Source organism: Corythoichthys intestinalis, chromosome 11, assembly GCF_030265065.1.
Source record: "Corythoichthys intestinalis isolate RoL2023-P3 chromosome 11, ASM3026506v1, whole genome shotgun sequence".
NCBI lineage: Eukaryota > Metazoa > Chordata > Actinopteri > Syngnathiformes > Syngnathidae > Corythoichthys > Corythoichthys intestinalis.
The window spans coordinates 21,876,653-21,898,183 of record NC_080405.1 but is presented as its reverse complement, the minus strand read 5'-3'; the positions used below and the strand labels follow the sequence as shown (position 1 = coordinate 21,898,183).

Sequence of the window (21,531 nt, the reverse complement as noted above, 5' to 3'; positions counted from 1 at the left end):
CCCTTCTCTTTTGCCTGTGTAAGCATTACTACAAATGTGCAAAAAATAGTTGAAGAATATCTCTGTCTCTCAGTACTGGACTGATATCTATCTGAGCTGGAACCCAGAAAACTACCCTGGTGTTCAGAACCTGCGATTCCCTTCTGATCAGATCTGGACTCCTGACATCCTTCTCTATAACAGGTCAGAGTTTTTCTTTTTCACTGTAAACCTATTTATATGTTGCAGCATCATGTATATGCATCACATCTGTTCATGTGCAAGAAGGAAAACATTCTATGTTGAGGCAGTTTTTTTTTTTTTTTTTTTTTTTTTTAAATTCCTTATCATTTTTGTGCTTATTTTGTTGCATAAAAGGAATGAAGTACTACAAATATCAATGATGATGTAAGTGCATCGATGAGAAAATAAAACATAATTAGCAGACTAGAGAACCTGTAAAAAAAAAAAAAAAAATTAAGTTTAAATTGAGTGATAATGTGTGCTTTTTTCCCCTTTTGTCAGAGTGACGATTTCAACTCCAATTGAATCTTTTCAAAGACACAGCTAGGGTACTGAAGATTAATGTGTGGCATGTTTGTGCAAATCCCTCTGAGACATTCATTAAATCCTCTAATCCTAAATGGATTTTTCAAGTGATAATAGGCTGACTTTGTAATTATCCTAATGTATTGTTCAAATTCACTTCAATTGTTCTTACTTATTTCCACTCACGGGCTTTATCTTGTTTTAAGACAGGGGTGTTGATACAAAACAAACAGCTGATGAAAACTTCTATTCTAACCGAATGTTTTCTAAACAGTGTTATATTTGCTGTCAAAATTTGTGTTTGCGTTCAAACCCTTTTCGCAATTGTAGTTCAAACCTTATTCAGGACCATTTAGATTTCTTCTACCTTCACGTACAGTATAGCGATATCTGCAAAATAATCTCACTTATTAGGAGTTTGTTTATTACCATGCTCACTTTAGAGAATGATGGCAGGCTTGGTTTCTCTCATGTTGAAAAACTGTCATGTGATAAAAAGAAAAATGGTTGATTGACTATAGTCTTCTGCCACCTCAAGCAATTGTTTTAATGTAAACATTGACTCTGAAATGCAACACCTTTTGTGAGTTGGTCCACATATCTGGGCTATTTCACACTTGCATGTCACTGGGAGTATGGGGACAAGGCAAAGGTTTGCATGTATTAACCCAAATATTCAAAGCTCAGCTTTCAGACCTGCTTGGATTACCCATTCTAATCCTACTGCTCTCTTTCCCCATTTCAACCTTTTACCCTCAACCTCCATTTTCTGCCTTATTCCCTCAATCATCCATTCACCATTTCTCTTTTACAATTCACCTTTTCACCATAATTCACTCTATTCAATTTACCCCTGTAATCTTCCTATCTTTCACTGCTTCTGTTTATCAAACTTCCCTGACGCATTATACTTACATGATTTTGTTGGGCAGCAGGGGCGTCACTAGACCTAATACACTACTGGGGCACTGCAGAGTACTGGCGAGTGAGCAATATTTTTTTTAATCAATCATAAATAAGTCAGAAATAGTGCTTTAAAGTACAGTATATATATTCAAACAAAAATACACGTTTCTTTAAAAAAAAGTGATGTTTTTTATTTGTTTATTTATTTATTTATTTTTAACAACAGTATTCAAAATCAAAATTGGGACATCCCTTGTTGAAAGTCAGTTCACCTGTGCTCATGCTTATCAACTTCCATCTCTCCTCCTGCACTCTGCTGCTCTACTTTATCGGGACATAAATGGGGATATATCCCTGCAACTGTTATGCAATTAATCAGTGTTTCTTTACCGGTAGGTTGTGGCCTAAAAGTGGTTCATATTGCCTACGTGGGTAACCTAGTTTACCTCTCTCATTACCCCAAGCTTATTTATTCTTGCTGCGAGGAATTAACTTTCTAATATCCATTTGCAAGAGTAATGCTTTTTGAGTAAAATACAAATAAAAAATTATACATCTTTTAATAGATTACAGGAACATCAGTAACAAATAAAATGCTTGTAAAACAGCTGGAAATTATAATGAGAACACATACAAAATTGTTAGAGGTTATATCCCGAAGATAGGCATTTCATTCATACAGATTGATTCTATTTATTTTGGTCATATAAACAAATAGCAATAAATAGCATCAGTATTGATGCAGTTCAAATACCACGTATCATATTAACGCAAAATTAGATAAAGCTCTTAAGTGAGAGCCTCTCACTCAAATCGCTGGGAAGATGTAATTTGCACCGTTGACTATATGATTGGTACACGCACCGTAGTATTGATGCTACATTCAAGTGTTGTTGGAGTAATTGAAAAAAATGACCTCTGCGGCCCTCGTGAGGATAAGCGGCATGGAAAATGAATGAATGAATGAATGAATCTCTATTATATGGTGTCTATAAGAAGCGCCAAAAAGTCACTCAACTTGTGATGTATCGTTAGAGCATTAATATAGGCTACTTTTCTTTGTAGCAACATGTTTTTATCCCACAGTACCACTTTACAATACATCAGAACGATTTTCCAACTTGGCAACTCAGATCTCCTGATACACATGAACGCAGCATATCTCCTAAAGGTGCTTCACGTGAGAGCCAAAGTTACATAATAGGTGCATTTTGTAAATTATGCTATGTAGAGTTAAAACACCAAAGTATTCTTTGTTTTTTTTTTTACTGGTGAATGTTAAGTAGTCATTTTATTGTGTCCTTTTATTCCATTTTATTTATTTTTTGGTTTATCTACAAATCTCTTGTATTTTTTGACTCTTGTACCTCTATTAAAAACATTCTTACTATGATCCTATTGTACATAGTCAACATCTGTAGTCACCCTTTCAGTTGTAATCATCCTAGATCTTTCTTTCTCTATTTCTAGAGTTTATCATTTATTTTTTAATTTTATTTTTCTATATGGCACTTCACAAAAAATCTGTGACTGTTCGGTTTTTAAAAGGAGTAGCTCCACTTGCTATCTTTAAACTAATCAAATATGCTGTCAAATTACTTCAAAACGCTCATGTGGAGAATTATAATCTTCCATTATTATTATTATTATTTATTATTATTTTTAACTTCCAGGTTTACAGTGCACATGTGAAATTACATCATTTTGCACATTCCTACTAAATAAAGAACATTCTGCTACAGTTATGTAATGCAATATTATTCCAGCAAAGCCAAAACTGTATGTTCTGATTTTCTTTACACATTTGATGACCTCAGGGAAAATGCTTGAAATAATCTGTTTAGCACACTTCATTTGCTGTATATGCTCTACGCCTACGATAAATATGTCACACTGGAACTAGAAGATCACTGTACTGTACTGTTTGCCTTGGGCTTCCTGGCCCATCTCATTAGCTACTGAGCCCAGACACAACGCCTGATCAAGGGATCTCCTGACTGACCTCCTTTATCTCTGTAAAATGATAAAGTTACCGGTAAACAGATTTACCCTCACTCAATTCAGTCTTTACTGGCATTGAAAATGAATGTTAACACACTATGTTTAGATATACAATAGCCACAATGGTATTAACGAAAATGCTAACACAATAATATGGGGTATCCGGGCTGATCCATTAAAATTATAGTATACTAGGTTTGGTCATAGCAATGAGGGTAATGATAGAAATACAATTCTCCTTTTTATAGGTTGGTTATAAGTTTGTTCTTGAAAAATCATGTTCATTAGCTTTATTTATTTATTTATTTTTAACTAATGCTTATGCTTTCTTGGCTTCCACGGAAGTTCGAGCTTATCGCAGTTGACTTTTTAGTAGTGATGCACGATAATAAATTTTTCAACCGATACTGATAACCGATAATTTCCTCCTCATCCCAGCCGATAACCGATAATGTCAAGCCGATAATTCTATTAAAAGATATCTGTAAAATTTTAAAGTATACACAAGAGCAAATATTACTTTGCAAAAATAGAATTTATTGCTCTTTTTTTCGACATCAAATGTGAACAAGTAGTAAATTCCAACATCTAAACAATGACAGATTGTCTGACATTGTATGATGGTAAACCTTTGGCAACAATTACTTCCTGAGTATTTACTCAGGAAGTAATTGTACCTAAGTTGCACAAAAATGCCTATAAAATTGTGCCATTCCTAACATACTAGTATATAACATTACTACACTGAAAAAACACACCTCCTTAAAGCTAGTTAAATTCCCTTGTTTTCAGTGTAAATCTATTGGAAATAGGTGAAATTATCTGCCAGCGCTTCGTTTATTTCACTCACTTAGATTTCTTGAAATAAGAAAAATAGCTAACTGAAAATAAGCTTTACCGCCTTATTTTAAGCAATAAATTATCATATTTAATCCTAAAAAACTTGTTTGTAGGAAATGTTCTTTATTCAAGAATAGGTATGGTTCAAAACATTATTTGAAAGCAATTTTTTCTTTATTCGGGTGAAAAATGACCAATGTTTTAGATGTATGGGCTTGATAATGACAAATGGTAATATTTACTTCAAGTAAATTGAATAATCTGGCGCATTCATCTGTTAACAAGTCTTTAACACTCAAAACAATATGAAGAAAATTATTTGACTAGATTTAAGAAAAATGATCTGATTAAGACGTTAAAAATTTACAGTGTAGTGAATGCATTACGGCGACACGGTGGCTGAGTGGTTAGCACGTCTGCCTCACATTTCTGAGATCAAGGGTTCAATCCCGGGCTTCGGCCTTCCTGTGTGGAGTTTGCATGTTCTCCCTGTGCCTGCGTGGGTTTCCTCCGGGTACTCCGGTTTCCTCCCACATCCCAAAAACATGCATGGTAGGCAGATTGAACACTCTAAATTGTCCATAGGTATGAGTGTGTGCGTGATTGGTTGTATGTCTCCTTGTGCCCTGCGATTGGCTGGCAACCATTTCAAGGTGTCCCCTGCCTACTGCCCATAGGTGGCTGGGATAGGCTCCAGCACCTCCGCCACCCTCGTGAGGAAAAAAGCGGCATGGAAAATGAATGAATGAATGCATTACTGACTGACTGACTTCTTGTGAGTGGGTTTTGGTGCATGTTGAAATTATCATCTAACCACTGTGCCTTTATGAAAAGCATGCTTACTTGACTGACATCACTTGTCCGAATGTCCGTGGTGAAACTGATGTGATCAGCATGTTTGTCACGAAGAATGGTGGTCGTATAAACTGCATTGTTTTTTCATCCGGGGCTTTGGCTCTCGGGTCACTTCGGTAAAAAACGTCTCTCGTCCGACCAAGCCTGGCATCTCCTCCCTCCTGTGCTCTTCAGTCCATCCGGCAAAGTGACTACCCGCGCCAGGCCTCAGTCTGGCCGTGGTGCTTAATGCGATGAACCGGAAATGAGTGGCGGCGGCGCTGCCGTCAAATGTGTCTTCGATCGTCGCAAGGCCCGTAGCTTAGCTTAGTTTGTTTGTTTACATTAGCTTTAGCCTACGTGCTAGCAGCAGCCTCGTATTTGTACCAAAAATCTTTGTGATGCAGCTTTAAATGGCTGATCAGGTTGGTGGTGTTGAATGAGGACGCTCTCTTTCCGCCTCGTGGAACTTCTGCAGTGCATGTTTTGTAGGGGCAAGAGCGTCGTTTGTTTCACACACGGAAAAAATAGCCCAAGCTGGTGACAGAGCCGCCATGATATCCAACTGCCTCAACCATGTCGTGTAACGCATCACTCATGCGACAGGGGCTTCTGAGTGAGGAGGGATTGAGGCGGCGGTGCAGAATTTGTAACGCCTCACTCATGCGACAGGGACTTCAGAGGGAGGAGGGGTTGAGGAGGCGGCGGTGCAGAATTGGACAAAACTGCTTCAATTGCGCGCATTTAGAGGCTAAATCAAGTATATAATTATCGAATTGCATTCTCGGTTTAATTATTTAAAATCTGGGTTATCTGTGTGACGTTATAATTGCCATTATCGGCCGATAATTATCGGTAACCGATATTATCGTGCATCTTTACTTTGTTAGGGTACACTTTGAACTGTTCACCAGTTAATAACAAATCACATATCTACAGTCATTCACTCTCACCATCAGATCAAAGGCCAATCAATACACTATAGTCTTCAGTTTAACTACATGTTGATGTGTGTGTTTGTCATGGTGCATGCTTTTGTCATGGTGTTTCAAAGAAGGTGTATTCACCCAGAAATTATTGATTTACTTTGATCAGTAAATTTCCATATGTTGTTTGGCCACAAATAGAATAAAATATTAAATTGTCATTTCAAATAATAATTTATTGGCAGATTGAGTGGGAGTTATTAAGGAATAGCATACATACAGTGAACTAATGAAGGCCTCGCTAAAGATAGCAAAATCTTTAAGTAATTGACCCCACCCTAAAAAGGTGTGTTTTGCCATAATCCATTGGCCTAAGTATAAAGACATTGAATAAGTGACCTTTTCGGCAAATAGAGGATACGATTAAAAAAAACAAACAAACAAACAAAAAAAAACATATATATATATATATATATCTATATATATATATATATATATACCTATTAAAAAAAAAAAATATATATATATATATATATATATATATATATATATACTGGGGTGCACATAAGTGGTACTGGACGTAGACAAATGCGCTGGCCCTCAACGGCTTCCATACGCTTTTGCGTACCGATGGCTGACCGCTGTATTTGCGGCGGACACGAGAAAATAACTTCTCAAAATTTTGAAGAGGCAGGCCACACTGAGTAATTACTTTAGTGATGGGACGAAATGAGCCGAGGTTCCGAAGCTTGTGTCGAGTAATGGGAGGGGTGTTTCCACGAAGCTTGTAGCGAGGCGCGCTTCATTTCGGCAAAACCCGGAAATGATGACGTGGGAAGGCGGCCGGTGGCCGGTGGCCGGCTGAATCTCGTGAGTGTTTCGGAAGTGATCCAACGTTTGGCGCACGTTGCAAAAACAGGACGGACTACGGTATAAATTGGTTGCAAAACGCAATGGCGATCGCCTGTTATCTCACATTTTGTGGATTTCGGGCTCCTGTACTTGTTACATCTGTGCGCAACAGTGCAACCAGTGCAATCTTTTTTCGAGCCTTGTCCTTTGCTTGCGATGGAACCTGCGCGAAAAGAGCGATCCTCCCCTGTATGGGAACATTTTGATTTGATTGCTTTCAATAAGGTAAGGGAGAAAAACTACTTTAATATAAATGTGAGTGTGTGTGTGTACCTATCTGAATCAAACATCAACAGAATGAACAATCCATTAGTGTACTGGGAGGCACAAAAGAATACCTACCCAAATGTATATAAAGTGGCACTCACATTTCTCTGCACCCCAGCTTCATCTGTGCCTTGTGAAAGAATATTTTCTAAAGCTGGTGAAATATTTTCCAAAAAAAAAGAAACTGTTTAAAGCCAGCCACTGTGGGAAAGCTATTATTTCTAAATAAAAATGAATAACAAATTACCCTTAGCACTTGTTGTATTTTGTTCACATACTAAATTACTAACACAAGCACATTCATATCTTTGTATTAAGCAAATAACCATTGAATTCTTAACAATGTTGACCTCTTGGGCTTCTAGACCACTTGATGGCGCCATAGGGTAAATGAAGCACCATGAAGCTTTGCTACATGTGCAAACCAATTGGCTGCAAAGCTTCATTGCTTCATGAGGCTTCATTTGGCCATCACTAAATTACTTCCGTGTTCCCCCACCCCCGTCAAAAGACAGACAGACGACAGAGACGTCACCGGAGCTACCGAAAAAAAGGACATTTGCTGAAAAGTGGCTACAGGAGGTACCATGGCTAGAAGCAAATGATGCTCGCACGGAAATGCGGTACAAAATGTGCCGTGAGAATCCCAATGTCGCCGATAAGAGCAGCGCATTTTTTTGTCAAGAATCAACAACAAGTGGGACACAATCGTGAAGTGGAACAACATTTATTGGATAATTTAAACTTTTTTAACAAATAAAAAACTGAAAAGTGGGGCGTGCAATATTATTCGGCCCCTTTACTTTCAGTGCAGCAAACTCCAGAAGTTCAGTGAGGATCTCTGATTGATCCAATGTTGTCCTAAATGACCGATAATGATAAATAGAATCCACCTGTGTGTAATCAAGTCTCCGTATAAATGCACCTGCTCTGTGATAGTCTCAGGGTTCTGTTTAAAGTGCAGAGAGCATTATGAAAACCAAGGAACACACCAGGCAGGTCCGAGATACTGTTGTGGAGAAGTTTAAAGCCGGGTTTGGATACAAAAAGATTTCCCAAGCTTTAAACATCTCAAGGAGCACTGTGCAAGCCATCATATTGAAATGGAAGGAGCATCAGACCACTGCAAATCTACCAAGACCCGGCTGTCCTTCCAAACTTTCTTCTCAAACAAGGAGAAAACTGATCAGAGATGCAGCCAAGAGGCCCATGATCACTCTGGATGAACTGCAGAGATCTACAGCTGAGGTGGGAGAGTCTGTCCATAGGACAACAATCAGTCATACAGTGCACAAATCTGGCCTTTATGGAAGAGTGGCAAGAAGAAAGCCATTTCTCAAAGATATCCATAAAAAGTCTCGTTTAAAGTTTGCCACAAGCCACCTGGGAGACACACCAAACATGTGGAAGAAGGTGCTCTGGTCAGATGAAACCAAAATTGAACTTTTTGGCCACAATGCAAAACGATATGTTTGGCGTAAAAGCAACACAGCTCGTCACCCTGAACACACCATCCCCACTGTCAAACATGGTGGTGGCAGCATCATGGTTTGGGCCTGCTTTTCTTCAGCAGGGACAGGGAAGATGGTTAAAATTGACGGGAAGATGGATGCAGCCAAATACAGGAACATTCTGGAAGAAAACCTGTTGGTATCTGCACAAGACCTGAGACTGGGACGGAGATTTATCTTCCAACAGGACAATGATCCAAAACATAAAGCCAAATCTACAATGGAATGGTTAAAAAATAAACGTATCCAGGTGTTAGAATGGCCAAGTCAAAGTCCAGACCTGAATCCAATCGAGTATCTGTGGAAAGAGCTGAAGACTGCTGTTCACAAACACTCTCCATCCAACCTCACTGAGCTTGAGCTGTTTTGCAAGGAAGAATGGGCAAGAATGTCAGTCTCTCGATGTGCAAAACTGATAGAAACATACCCCAAGCGACTTGCAGCTGTAATTGGAGCAAAAGGTGGCGCTACAAAGTATTAACGCAAGGGGGCCGAATAATATTGCACGCCCCACTTTTCAGTTTTTTATTTGTTAAAAAAGTTTAAATTATCCAATAAATTTTGTTCCACTTCACGATTGTGTCCCACTTGTTGTTGATTCTTGACAAAAAAAAAAAATATATATATATATATATATATATATATATATATATATATATATATATATATGTATATATATATATATATATATATATATATATATATATATATATATATATATATATATACATACACATAAATGGGCTTATTTACCCATGCAAAACCACAAATATTCAGGGGAATGCACACCCGCTGAGCAAAATTAGGACCATTTAGTGGTGGTGCCTAATGATTAATAAGGGAGACTGTCCAAAGGTGTGTGATGCATGAATAGTAATTGAAAAGCTGTCCTCTGATGGTACAGTCTTAATGTGCAAGAAAGTGAGGCTTTTAAGACATAACGGAGCACAGAATTACTATATAATAAATTAGGTTTGACTTTGTTTCTTAAATTCTGACTTTAGAGGGCACAGCTAAATCATATAAGATTTTCAAACCAGATGTATTTTGTAGCTTTCCGTACCATTTTACTATCCAAATCAATTCAAAGCTGCTGATAACGACATACATTTTTAAAGGTTGTCTGTATTTTGTGGGCTCTCGTTCACACACCACATTGCCTGGATTACAAGTGTGAGCTCCTCCAGTTTAAATAAGACTTGAACAATGAAATCTTGAATAATTCATGGCATGGCTTTGACTTTGCCACCCCCCTGTTTTTCCTCTTGGTACCTGGAGCCACAGCTGATATGGCGACACATTTAGAAAAAGGATGAGTCACAATACGTTTTCATCACTCATTTTGACTAGAGAAATGAAAAAGAAAAGGAGTTCCACATTTGTTATGCAGAAAGAATCTTTTATAGATTTTATAATTCCCATAATGTTTTGATTAAGAAAGTTATTTTTAATTTAAGAGCTTCAAACCTATTTATACTTCTGTTCTTGTCCCAGCAACTCAATTTTGCCTATCAACAGACCTGGATGCAAACATGGACTCTGCATAGGAAAACTAACTTTTATAATCATCTTCCAGTGCGGACGACCGCTTCGACGCTACCTTCCACACCAACGTTCTGGTTAATGCATCGGGTTACTGCCAGTACATCCCCCCTGGCATCTTGAAGAGCACTTGCTACATTGATGTACGCTGGTTCCCCTTCGATGTGCAGAAGTGTGATTTGAAGTTTGGCTCCTGGACGCACAATGGTTGGCTGCTGGACCTCCAAATGCTGGATGTGGACACATCCACCTACATACCCAATGGCGAGTGGGATCTTGTAGGTAAGGTGCTTTGTTTTATGATATGATTAAAGGATTATGGTACATCATTGACATGAATAAATTACCATTTATTATGAGCAGTGCCAGTGTCCAATGTCAGTGGGCCCCTATCCATGCCATTCCGTGACACGCGTCACCAATAATAAATGAATAAATAAAGGGGTGGTATTTATTTAATATAAAAAGCATACACAGAACGTAACTGACGCTGGACTAAAGCATTTTACGCCTGCAAGAGAGAGCCCTTCAGAATGTCCAATGTGTTGGAGGGCTGTGATTTAAAGTTAATTTTATCAATTTACAATATAAAGGGCTTTCAAAAAAATGTGAATTTTCCAAAAATTGAATATGATAGAAAAGTTCATTATCGATATAAACATTTCCATTGTATTAAAATTTTAGGCAATTCTCTCTCTCTCTCTTTTTTTGTTGTTGTTTTTTTGGAAAAGGTCTGTATTTGAAATAAATGATGACATCAATTAACTCATTCATTCCCAGACATTTTTCACATTACATAACCCTTCTGTACAGGCCATTTTCACAAATTTCGACTGGTTCTCCCCCCAAATATAAAAAATCAAACTTTTTGTGAAAAAGACACATTTAAAACATAACTTTAACACACAAATGTATTGCTTTTGTGACAGCTGGAATATCTAAACCAGGGGTCTCAAACCGGTCCTCAAAGGGCCGCAGTGGGTACTGGATTTCATTCCAACCAAACGAGAACAATCCCTTTTCACCAATCTGGTGTCTAACAAGTGTAATCAGTTAATTGCAGTCAGGTGCTGCTTACTTTAGCAGAAACCTCATTGGTTGAACTGTCTGTTTTGGATCTGTTGGAACAAAGACCAGGACCCACTGCGGCCCTTTGTGGAATCGGTTTGAGACCCCTGATCTAAACAATGCTTCCTTCCTATTCCACAAGATAAACAACACGCAAACACCATAACACACAATTTTTACTTTGGAATTCCAACTACCATGAGATGAGTTGTAATGGAACTATATCCACATGGAACAGAGCATTGGATGGGGCTAGGTGTCATGAAGTAGAACTGTTCGACACATTGACAGGCCCATAGATTAACAGCTTCACTATTATGACTCACAATTAATCTATTCATTTCATTCTTTCAGTTGTTTAAACCATACCAAACCAGGGCTGTTGTGATGCTGACAATGTGGTATAGTTCATGAATTGTGTGACCCATTTTCCATTCAGCCTTCTCACATCCATATGGCTGTTTACAAAGACAGATGGGATGATTGTGTTCATGTTTTTTTTGTACTTGTGTCTCCCTGTCTCCCTCAGGTGTCCCAGTCAAGCGCAACGAGCTGTACTATGACTGTTGCAAGGAACCCTATCCTGACGTGACCTTCACAGTCACCATGCGCCGTAGAACACTTTATTATGGTCTGAATTTGCTCATCCCCTGTGTGCTTATTTCTGGATTGGCCCTGTTGGTGTTTCTGCTGCCTGCCGACTCAGGAGAAAAGATATCTCTAGGTGAAATTATGCACAGATGTGAACCTTTAAAAATGTTGGCGTTGGCCATACCTTTAAACCTTTAATTTTGTGAGAATACTTTCTACAAGTTTTGGAGTGTGTCTGTGTAAATTTCTGTTTTTATTTGTGAAATGAGAGGACTTTGATGTTCCATAAGCTCAAACTTCCAAGCTCTGTTGTACAGTATCATCCCCTCAATATTTGCAGGAGTATGCTTGGACAAAATTTTAATGGTGGAATAGCATTCAAAATAGCACAGTTTGTGATTGCCCCTCCTCTCGATATGAAGAACAAAATTCTCTCCACTGGATTTGATGTTTTGTTTTTTCAGCTGTAGGAAAACAAACTCAAATATGCTTTCATTGTTATGGGACCTTATAACAATGAATTAGGAATCTGAGGTAATCAAGTGCATGTTAGAGGCAAAGTGCAATTTAAGAGACATAAGGCTATGGATGTGGTATATGGAGCAGAAATTTAAATTTTATGGCAGTCTTTTGCCGTTGCTCTTATAATACTGCTGAAACTTTCTAATGGAAGTGATGCTGTGGCAGAATGTTCAATGTGTGCCTGATAAGAAGCATCTTTGGGCAATAAAATGCCTAAAAAGGCAGAGTTTTAAAATATTTTCAATAATTCAGAAGATAAAAATTAGCTTTGGTTCATGTTTACACAAATCAAATGACTTCATGATGTGTCTCAGCATCCCCCCTTTCTTTTTTTGTTTGAAAAGGAATGCTGACATCATTAGAATTTCAACCTAGCTTTTATCATGTAGCGTGAAATACTTACAGTATGTGCATATATGTATGCACACATTCTCATGAATCATGTAGCCAGTCATAAATACATGCATGTGAAACCCCCAAGAATAATTGAATTTTTGAGTGGAGTTCTATCAGCCTCTTAGTTTTTGATTGATAGCCACGTGTGGATGAGCAATCACTGTTTAACATGAGTTTGACAGATTGCGGTAGGGGTAAGGTTCTTGAGCTTGCCACCTGAACAAATTACTGTGGTTTGGAGATTACTGATTACATTTACAAATACAGTAGTTACAGTTTTGACACACCAGTGATCCCACTCATTATTTTATCTATGCACTTTTCCCTCCCTGTGTGTAAATAGGAATCACTGTGCTTCTTTCGCTAACTGTCTTCATGCTTCTGGTAGCTGAGATCATGCCGGCTACCTCTGACTCAGTTCCCCTCATTGGTGAGTTCTATTTATGTTTCTCATATATTTACACAGAATCAGTCGCAGGAAGAGAATATGACACATCCTAAAGTGGAACTGTTCTGTTGAGATATTTATATCAGTGTACACTCTTTGTGAAATTGACTGTAATATTGAATCTGTCAGTCAACACATAGACATTAACGAGAATATAACAGTATCAACTTCACTCGGCCAGCGTTATTAACATCAGCATTATTCCATGCTATTTAATGCTCGCAACTGAGATACACTATATACTCTAGATATAGCCACCTGGAGAGGAATGAAATCCAAAAGGTGTGGGTGTCCACATGTCATTCCCTGAGCTCCCAGGGGGATTCATTTGGTAAAATAGGATGTCGTGGATGGAAGCTGTCAGTAGCATTAATAAGACAAACATAAACTCTTGAATGAAGAGGGAGGAAGAAATAAATAAATCATGAGCAGATGATGAGAGGGAGGAGATAAGCAATCTCATTTGTTGATTTTTGTGCTGAGAAAACCACAACACTCTATGAATAATAATAACATAGTATCATGTGAATTGTAGTCAGTTTAATACACGCAATCCAAACATATTTTTAAAAATATATCTTGTACTCCTTGAACTACCTACTTATCTGATTAACTCATGAGCAAACAGCAACCGAGAAATTAGGCAGCCCTGAATGAAATCCAATACAAAAGTGTTATCAGTATGTTTTTTTGAGGAAGTTGGATCCCTTCATATGAGGATTAACAAAATGTTATGGGAATTCAAAATTTAATTTAATTGGGTTTAATTTTCAAGTTAGTCTATATCAGGGCAGGAAACAATACCTGGCGAGGGAGAGGGAAGTCTCGGCTTCCCTGCTGAAGCTCCTGATAATACCATGCATAATGTTAGTTAAAACAACCAAATTTGGTGAACATTTAATTGAATTTCAACCCCTATACCCCACAACACATTACTTGCAGTGCACACAAGTGCACAATCCTCAGTCTTGTTTTGATGGTTTTACTAGGATATACTTTAGATTGGGAATATTTTACTGTACTTTATATCAGTCTATCTACTTAAAAATCACAAGTGACAATGTATAAGCTTTATTAAGATAATAACAGTTTTTAATTAGATAAATGGCTACCCAACTGAACATAACACTTTATTTCAAACGACTTGAGAACAAGCCCAACTGCGCTCTTAATTAAATGACTCATCTTTACCACATTGTGACTGAATATGCTTGTGAAATATTTTCAACACCACTGCCTGACGTAGCCAATTCGTATTTTATCGTAAGCCACGAATAACCAGAAAGTGTACAGTAACTCTACCCTCTCCCTCAGTTACCTTTTACTAATATTTTTTGATGTATGGACACTTTAAAGTTTTCTATTAACCTAACATCATGCTTTGTGGATGACAAAATGGGATGTGGATATGGGGATGTGAGAGGAGGCTGCATTGCTATAACTCTGAGAAAACCCATACACATGCACAAGGAGAACATGTAAACCTCACACGGGAAGGCCAAAGCTGAGATTTACACTGTAAACATCAGAAATATGAGGTAGACTTAACCAACACGCTGTGCTGCCACATCATGTTACCGATTAACTAAAAATAACCAAATAAACACTTCGAGGCTCATCATATTTGTTGTGTGTCTTCCAGCTCAGTACTTTGCCAGCACCATGATGATAGTAGGAATGTCAGTGGTTGTGACTGTGATCGTCCTGCAGTTTCATCACCATGACCCTCAGGGAGGCAAGATGCCCAAGTGGGTAAGTGATGGAACTCCTGTTTTTTGTTTTCTTTTCTTTTTTAAATCAGTAGAATCATGGTCCCAATGACATCCTTGCATTACTTGTTTGTAGTGGAAAAAAGAGTATGCTGGCTAGTCGGACTTCGTATTTTTGGTCAGCTTATTTCAATAGGGAGCAGCACAGTTTCCACTAATTTGCCGTCGTCATCAAATTGTTTTTGTCGGAATACAAAAAAATCACTGGCATATGAGGTTGCCTAAATTTCAAAACAGCTGGCAGTGAATACCATCATTTTCGGATTATAAACCGCTACTTTTTTCCCCTCATTTTGAATCCTGCAGTTTATAGTCCAGTGCGGCTTATTTGTTTATTTATTTGGGTTAATAGGTAACACTTTATTTGACTGTGGTGTTGTAAGACTCTCATAAGACTGTCATAATTATGACAACACTGTGATGGTTATTGATGAATGCTTATGACAGATGTCATTAAGCGTCATACGGCAAATTTTGTCACTAACTCAATTTATGTCCAGCTCGGATCTTTTACATCAATTTGCCAGATGACACTAAATGACATCTGTCATAAACATTCATTAATGCTCATTCCAGTGTCATGTCATAATTATGATGGTCTTGTGACGTTACTGTCAAATAAAGTGTTACCGGTTAATATCTTTTGGTGTAAATATCCCATAATACAGTGAGGACAGCTGAGGTTTATAGTCCAGCGCATTTTATCTCTGAACAAATGCCGTTTTTGTGTCTCAAATTTGGTGGGTGGTGGCTTATAGTCAGATGCGCCTTAAGTTAAATTTTAAACATATTTACTACTCATTAATGAAAAAAAAAAAGTTGGGTGAGCTAGGCTTCTGTTGTCCAAAGTGAAAGAGATTTTTAAAAATCTGCGTTTACGTTCACAGAAAATGTAAACACAATAATCCATGAGCATTCATTACTTTTTCAGGTTCGGGTGGTACTGTTGAACTGGTGTGCATGGTTTCTGCGCATGAAGCAACCGGGTGATGAACGCAGACGTCCTGGATACAAACACCGCCATACTACCCAGCACCACTCTAGCACTAACTCAATAGAGATGGGTGCCATTCCAAGCCTCTCCATTCCGCTCTCCCAAACTTCCTGCCCACCGTGCACCTCAGGCACCTCCAATGGTTCCATGAGCCTCTACTTTGGCAGCTACCACCCAGTTGAAACTCCACATTGCCCACCTTCCAGCGACTCTGGCGTAGCACTGGGTGGTCGTGCACACTGCTCCCCAGCAGATGAGGGTGAACCCCCCGGTGTTTGTAGTAGTACTTTGGGAATAGGTGCTGGTATAGGAGATAGGATCCCTCCACCAGAGATTCAGCGCATCTTGGAGGAGGTGACCTTCATTGCCCAGCGCTTCCGGGACCAGGATGAGGCTGAGGCTATTAGCAGTGAGTGGAAGTTTGCAGCAGCAGTGGTGGACCGTCTGTGCCTGGTGGCCTTCTCACTCTTCTCCATCATTTGCACCTTCACCATCCTCATGTCAGCACCCAACTTCATAGAGGCTGTCTCCAAGGACTTTACATAGCTGGACACAGGAGAAAAAAAAACATAATTTATTGTTCTTGATAACAATTATGCGTACTATATTTTTTTCTATGTAAATATAATTATTTTATGTCTCAGCTATTGCAACGTCTATGTGCAAACACTGATACATTTTGAACAGACATCTTGTCCTTCTAAGATCACTTGCTAAATCAAGGCACATTCTTTACATATTGTGAATTTCAGGCCTAATTTCACACAAACACATACCATGATCAGATACCAGGTTTTTAGATGATTAAAAAAAAAAAAAAAAAAAAAAAAAGATTAATAATTTCAAAACTTTTCCCATCAATATTAAAGCGCCAAAAACCAACACACCTCAATTGGGAAAAGTAAATATACCCTAAAAAGAATAAATTAAAAAACTTGACTGTAAATGATGTATCTACACAAGTGTACACATCCTCCAGCTGTTATATTAAAGTAGAGATGTTCACCTTGAAAAGGAATACTTCTGTTACCTGGGAATCACTTTTCACATCTGAGTCTCTTTATTTTGATCACATTTGGACTGTATTAAAACCCCTTGTGAGCATTTAATTTATCATGCAAAAATGCTGTGTACTAAATGGTTGAAGTGGACCAATAACATACTGTAGATGCAGAAGTGTTATTGAAATGTTATTTAATGTTTATTGAATGTTTAACATCCTGAACCATTTGATTATAAAATATATGGTAACTAAACTTATAAAATATACGGTAACTAAAGATGCTTGTAATAAAATGCTCATTAAAGATGTAGGCTTGTGTGACTTTTGGCACAGTGGACTTTTTTCACAAGTACTGTATGTGGTGCATGCATATTTGTCATGTGAGCTCCCAAAAAAGATGAGATTTTTTAAGTTGAATCAGCTGTTGTGTTCTTATCAAGGTAAGTATACAGTACTTGGTTTGTATCTTAAACAGAATGAGAATGCATTATTTGCAACTTTGCTAATTGGGGATTTTTCCTTCTGCATAGTGTCACTACTGAAACTATTTAATAGGATTGGTTTAATTGGGGACTGTATAAGATTTGAACAAAAGGGCAATAAATGTAGCGGGATAAACGCCAAAAGTTTGGACACTCCTTCTCATTCGTGCGTTTTCTTTATTTTCATGACTACATTGTAAATTCTCAATAAAACAGTGAATGAACATGTGCGGAAATATTTACTTAGCAAAAGAAAAAGATGAAATAACTAAAACATGTATAATATTCCAATATGTTCAAATTTGCTTGATTACTTTTTTGCACTCTTGCCATTCTCTTAATGAACTTCAAGAGGGAGTCACCTAATACGGTTTTCGACTTCACAAGTATGTCTTTTCAGGGTTAATTAGTGGAATTCATTGCTTTATCAATCGGGTTTGCACCTTCAATTGTGTTGCATTGAAAGAGGTGTGTCCAAACTTTTGGCCTGTTTTATAAATAAAAAACTGTATGAAAAGTATGTTAACCTTTTGGAATTTCTGACATTTCTGCATAAAATCACCATCAAATGTGCTCTGATCTTTGTCAAAATCACACAGATGAAAAAACAGTGTCTGCTTTAACTAAAACCACCCAAACATTTATAGGTTTTCATATTTTAATGAGGATAGCATGCAAACAATGACAGAAGGGGGAAAGATAACTAAGTGAATCCTGTGCCATCACATTTAGTATTAGCAAACTTTTGGATTCATTCTTCCAATAATGACTGCAAGTTGTCCAGGCCCTAAGGTAGCAAAATAGTCCCACATCTTGATGCTCCCTCCACCATGCTTCACGGTGGGGAGGTGTTGATGTTGGTAAGCTGTTCCATTTTTTTCTCCACAGATGACGTTGTGTGTTACTCCCAAACAATTCCACTTTGGTTTCATCAGTCCACAAAATATTTTGCCAAAACTTCAGTGGAGTGTCCAAGTGCCTTTTTGCGAGCATTAAACGAGAAACAATGATTTTTTTTTAGGCAGCAGTGGCTTCCTCGATGGAGTCCTCCCATGAACATCATTGTAGGCCATAGGTTTTACATATAGTTGATGTGTACACGGAGATATTGGACTGTGCCACTGATTTCTGTAAGTCTTTAGCAGAAACTCTAGGGTTCTTTTTACCGCTGAGTATTTTGCGCTGAACTCTTGGCGTCATCTTTGGTAGACAGCCACTCCTTGGGAGAGGAGCAACAGTGCAAACTCTCTCCATTTGTAGGCAACTTCTCTGACTGTTGATTGATGAACATCCAGACTTTTAGAGATGATTTTGTGTCCTTTCCCAGCTTTATACAAATCAACAATCCTTGATCGCAGGTCTTCAGACAGCTCTTTTGACCAAGCCTGATGCACATCAGACAATGCTTCTCATCAAGACAATTCTAACCAGTTGTGTATTTTATAGTGGGTAGGGCAGCTTTAAACCACTCGTCAGTGATCGGGCACACACCTGACTTAAATATTTTGGTAAAAATTGGTCTCATTTGCTCTTTAAGTCTCCTTAGGCACAGGGTTCGCTCATTTTCCCCCTTCCTTCATTGTTTGCATGCTATCCTCATTAAAATATGAAAACCTATCAATGTTTGGATGGTTTTAGTTAAAGCAGACAGTTTTTACATATGTGTGATTTTGACAAAGATCAAATCACAATTGATGGTGATTTTATGCAGAAATATGAGAAAGTCCAAAAGGTTCTGGATGGGTTCAAAGTTCCAATAAAAACATCTCAAGGCAAAAGTTTAGCTTATGGCAGTGAGGTAGCTTTGTACTGATCTCAAACACAAGAAAACGCACCGGCACAGGACAAGCAACAAGAGGCATATAGTACAAGGAGTAGGGCTAATGACGAACAGGTGTGGGGAATCAGGTAATGGCGTACCGCAAGCAACACGTCACTTCCGTTCATTAATATTCATGACATTAGCTACTTGCTAAGTAGGGCCAAGCCACCGTTTGTCCCGAATAGGAAATGAATGGAAATCATGTACGAAGGAGATGTTTACAGAGCTAAACCTATCAATTCTCTCTGAAAATGATGTGCCTGGTGCCAAATTCACTGGCAAAGATGTGGAAGAACATAAAAATTTTCAGTTAAAGAGATGGCTTGAGTGTCGAAGGCTGAAAAAGACGAAAAAAAAAACGAGCCGACCTAAGCATAGCCTTAGCTTTTTTATCGACGCGACTGACAATGACATTCTCCTGTTTCAACAAGCTATCCTTTACCATCAGCCCTGTCTTATATATCCTCTGGTTGTCCTACGTCTCTGACCGTTCTTGGGGGTAATTTAGTTAGCTTTGTGTAGCGATCGCAAATGCTACTCAGTGACAGCCAACGAACACTTTTAATTTTTTCATTGATAACAAATCTTAATTCTATAATTCATTTACACTTTCCTCTTACTAAAGTTGTCTTTTTTTAAATGTATAAATAACAGAAACGGTAACAGTGGCAGTCAGATACCATTGTAATTCTTTTCAGGGCATTCATTGTCTGACAGAGCACAACATTACGCTAAAAAAATAAGTTAATAATATAAAAATGGCTTACCTCTTTGTCCTCTGAAAGACCATGCCAACCCAATAAAATGTTTACTACGTAGGAAATGTTAATGGATTCCCCGAGCTGGTGTTAAAGTCCGCGCAAGTTGATTCGGGCTTCACATTTTTTCCTCCCGAGTTTTTGGTTTCTGGAAACGTATGAAGAAAACATCCTTCATGTCTTGTAATGTCTAGAGTCATTTCTACAAGTTCCAAAAAAGCAATGTGTGATTGGCATGTTCGTTTTTGAAAGATTACCGGCAAAAAGTAGCACAAAATAGGTATCTATGCGAGGGCGGGTCTGTAATGTCCCACTTCGGCTTTACTTCCGCTTTACGATGCGACGTCACGGTCTAAAAATAGCATGCGTGCGGTACGACATTAGGGGAGGAAGACAAAGCTGACAAAGTGAACATAGGGTAACAGGAACCCACCAAAATGAAACCGGACAGGAATCAAACACCAATCAACACCGCTGATGGCAGCGTGTAACTCCATGGGTTACGGCGTCACCTTTACTCAGGGGTGAAAGTGGCCAGAATTTCTTGCCGGAACTCCCCGACGGGAAGGTCGCCACAGAGGCAGAATTTTATTTTTTTTATTATTTTTTTTTTTCTTTCTTTCTTTCTTTCTTTCTTTCTTTTCTTTTTTTTTTTTTTTTGAGGGGAGGGAGTCAAACCTCCATCTCCTAATTTTTATTTTCCCTCATTTCCTCACATACTAAATGCCAAATCTCAATTGTAACCACTTAAGAACATAGGATGTATATTAAAAGTCAATGTAAACATTTACTTTTTTATATATATAATAAAGATATACGTAACATACATTCAGAAAAATAAGTACAAATGACCTATATTATGCTGAGTGAAATGGAATATATTTTGAAGATCGCACAAACATTGACTTTTTTAAATCATAAGGAAATGAATAAGTAGCCTATCATAAATGAACAAATATTGGTCCAAAGTGCACATTGACAGCTGAGATGTTCTGAACCTCCTCATCAGAGCAAATATAACTAAGCATGATAAATAAGCCTCCTCAACTCTTTCGTTGCTCTTAAAGATTTGATCCATTTTATGTTGCATTGCACTTTTTTTGTCACATCAATTCAACACTTTTTTTTTTTTTTTTTTTTGCTGTTCCAGAAAACATGCACATTTGAATCAGACCTAACTATCACATGTCAGTATGTCAGCCAAGTGAACGGATAAATGAGTCCAGGCGTTTTGCTTTGCTGCGTGCACTCGCACATTGACGTGACTCGTCATCGTCAGACTCAGATAACTACAACAGTTGGGGAAACCTCCATGCCGTCGGTGGAATAATAAATATTGGGGGAAACTGATGACTAGTGCTACACAAGAACTTCATTATGCTTGTTGTGATAACACTTAACCACTACCTGA

The 21,531-nt window shown here is 38.0% G+C and overlaps 1 protein-coding gene across 1 annotated transcript in view; it reads left to right on the top strand.

The window, feature by feature from the left end:
• LOC130923962 (neuronal acetylcholine receptor subunit alpha-7-like) overlaps positions 1-18,542 on the top strand; it is a 36,931-nt gene extending 18,389 nt beyond the window's left edge. Inside the window, exons 4-9 of the mRNA XM_057850158.1 lie at positions 74-183; positions 10,302-10,549; positions 11,865-12,059; positions 13,188-13,274; positions 14,935-15,044; positions 15,993-18,542. Of these exons, the coding sequence (XP_057706141.1) occupies positions 74-183; positions 10,302-10,549; positions 11,865-12,059; positions 13,188-13,274; positions 14,935-15,044; positions 15,993-16,601 (1,359 nt within the window). The 3' untranslated portion in view covers positions 16,602-18,542. The remainder of the gene's footprint in view (positions 1-73; positions 184-10,301; positions 10,550-11,864; positions 12,060-13,187; positions 13,275-14,934; positions 15,045-15,992) is intronic.
• The last annotated feature ends 2,989 nt before the right edge of the window (positions 18,543-21,531 follow it).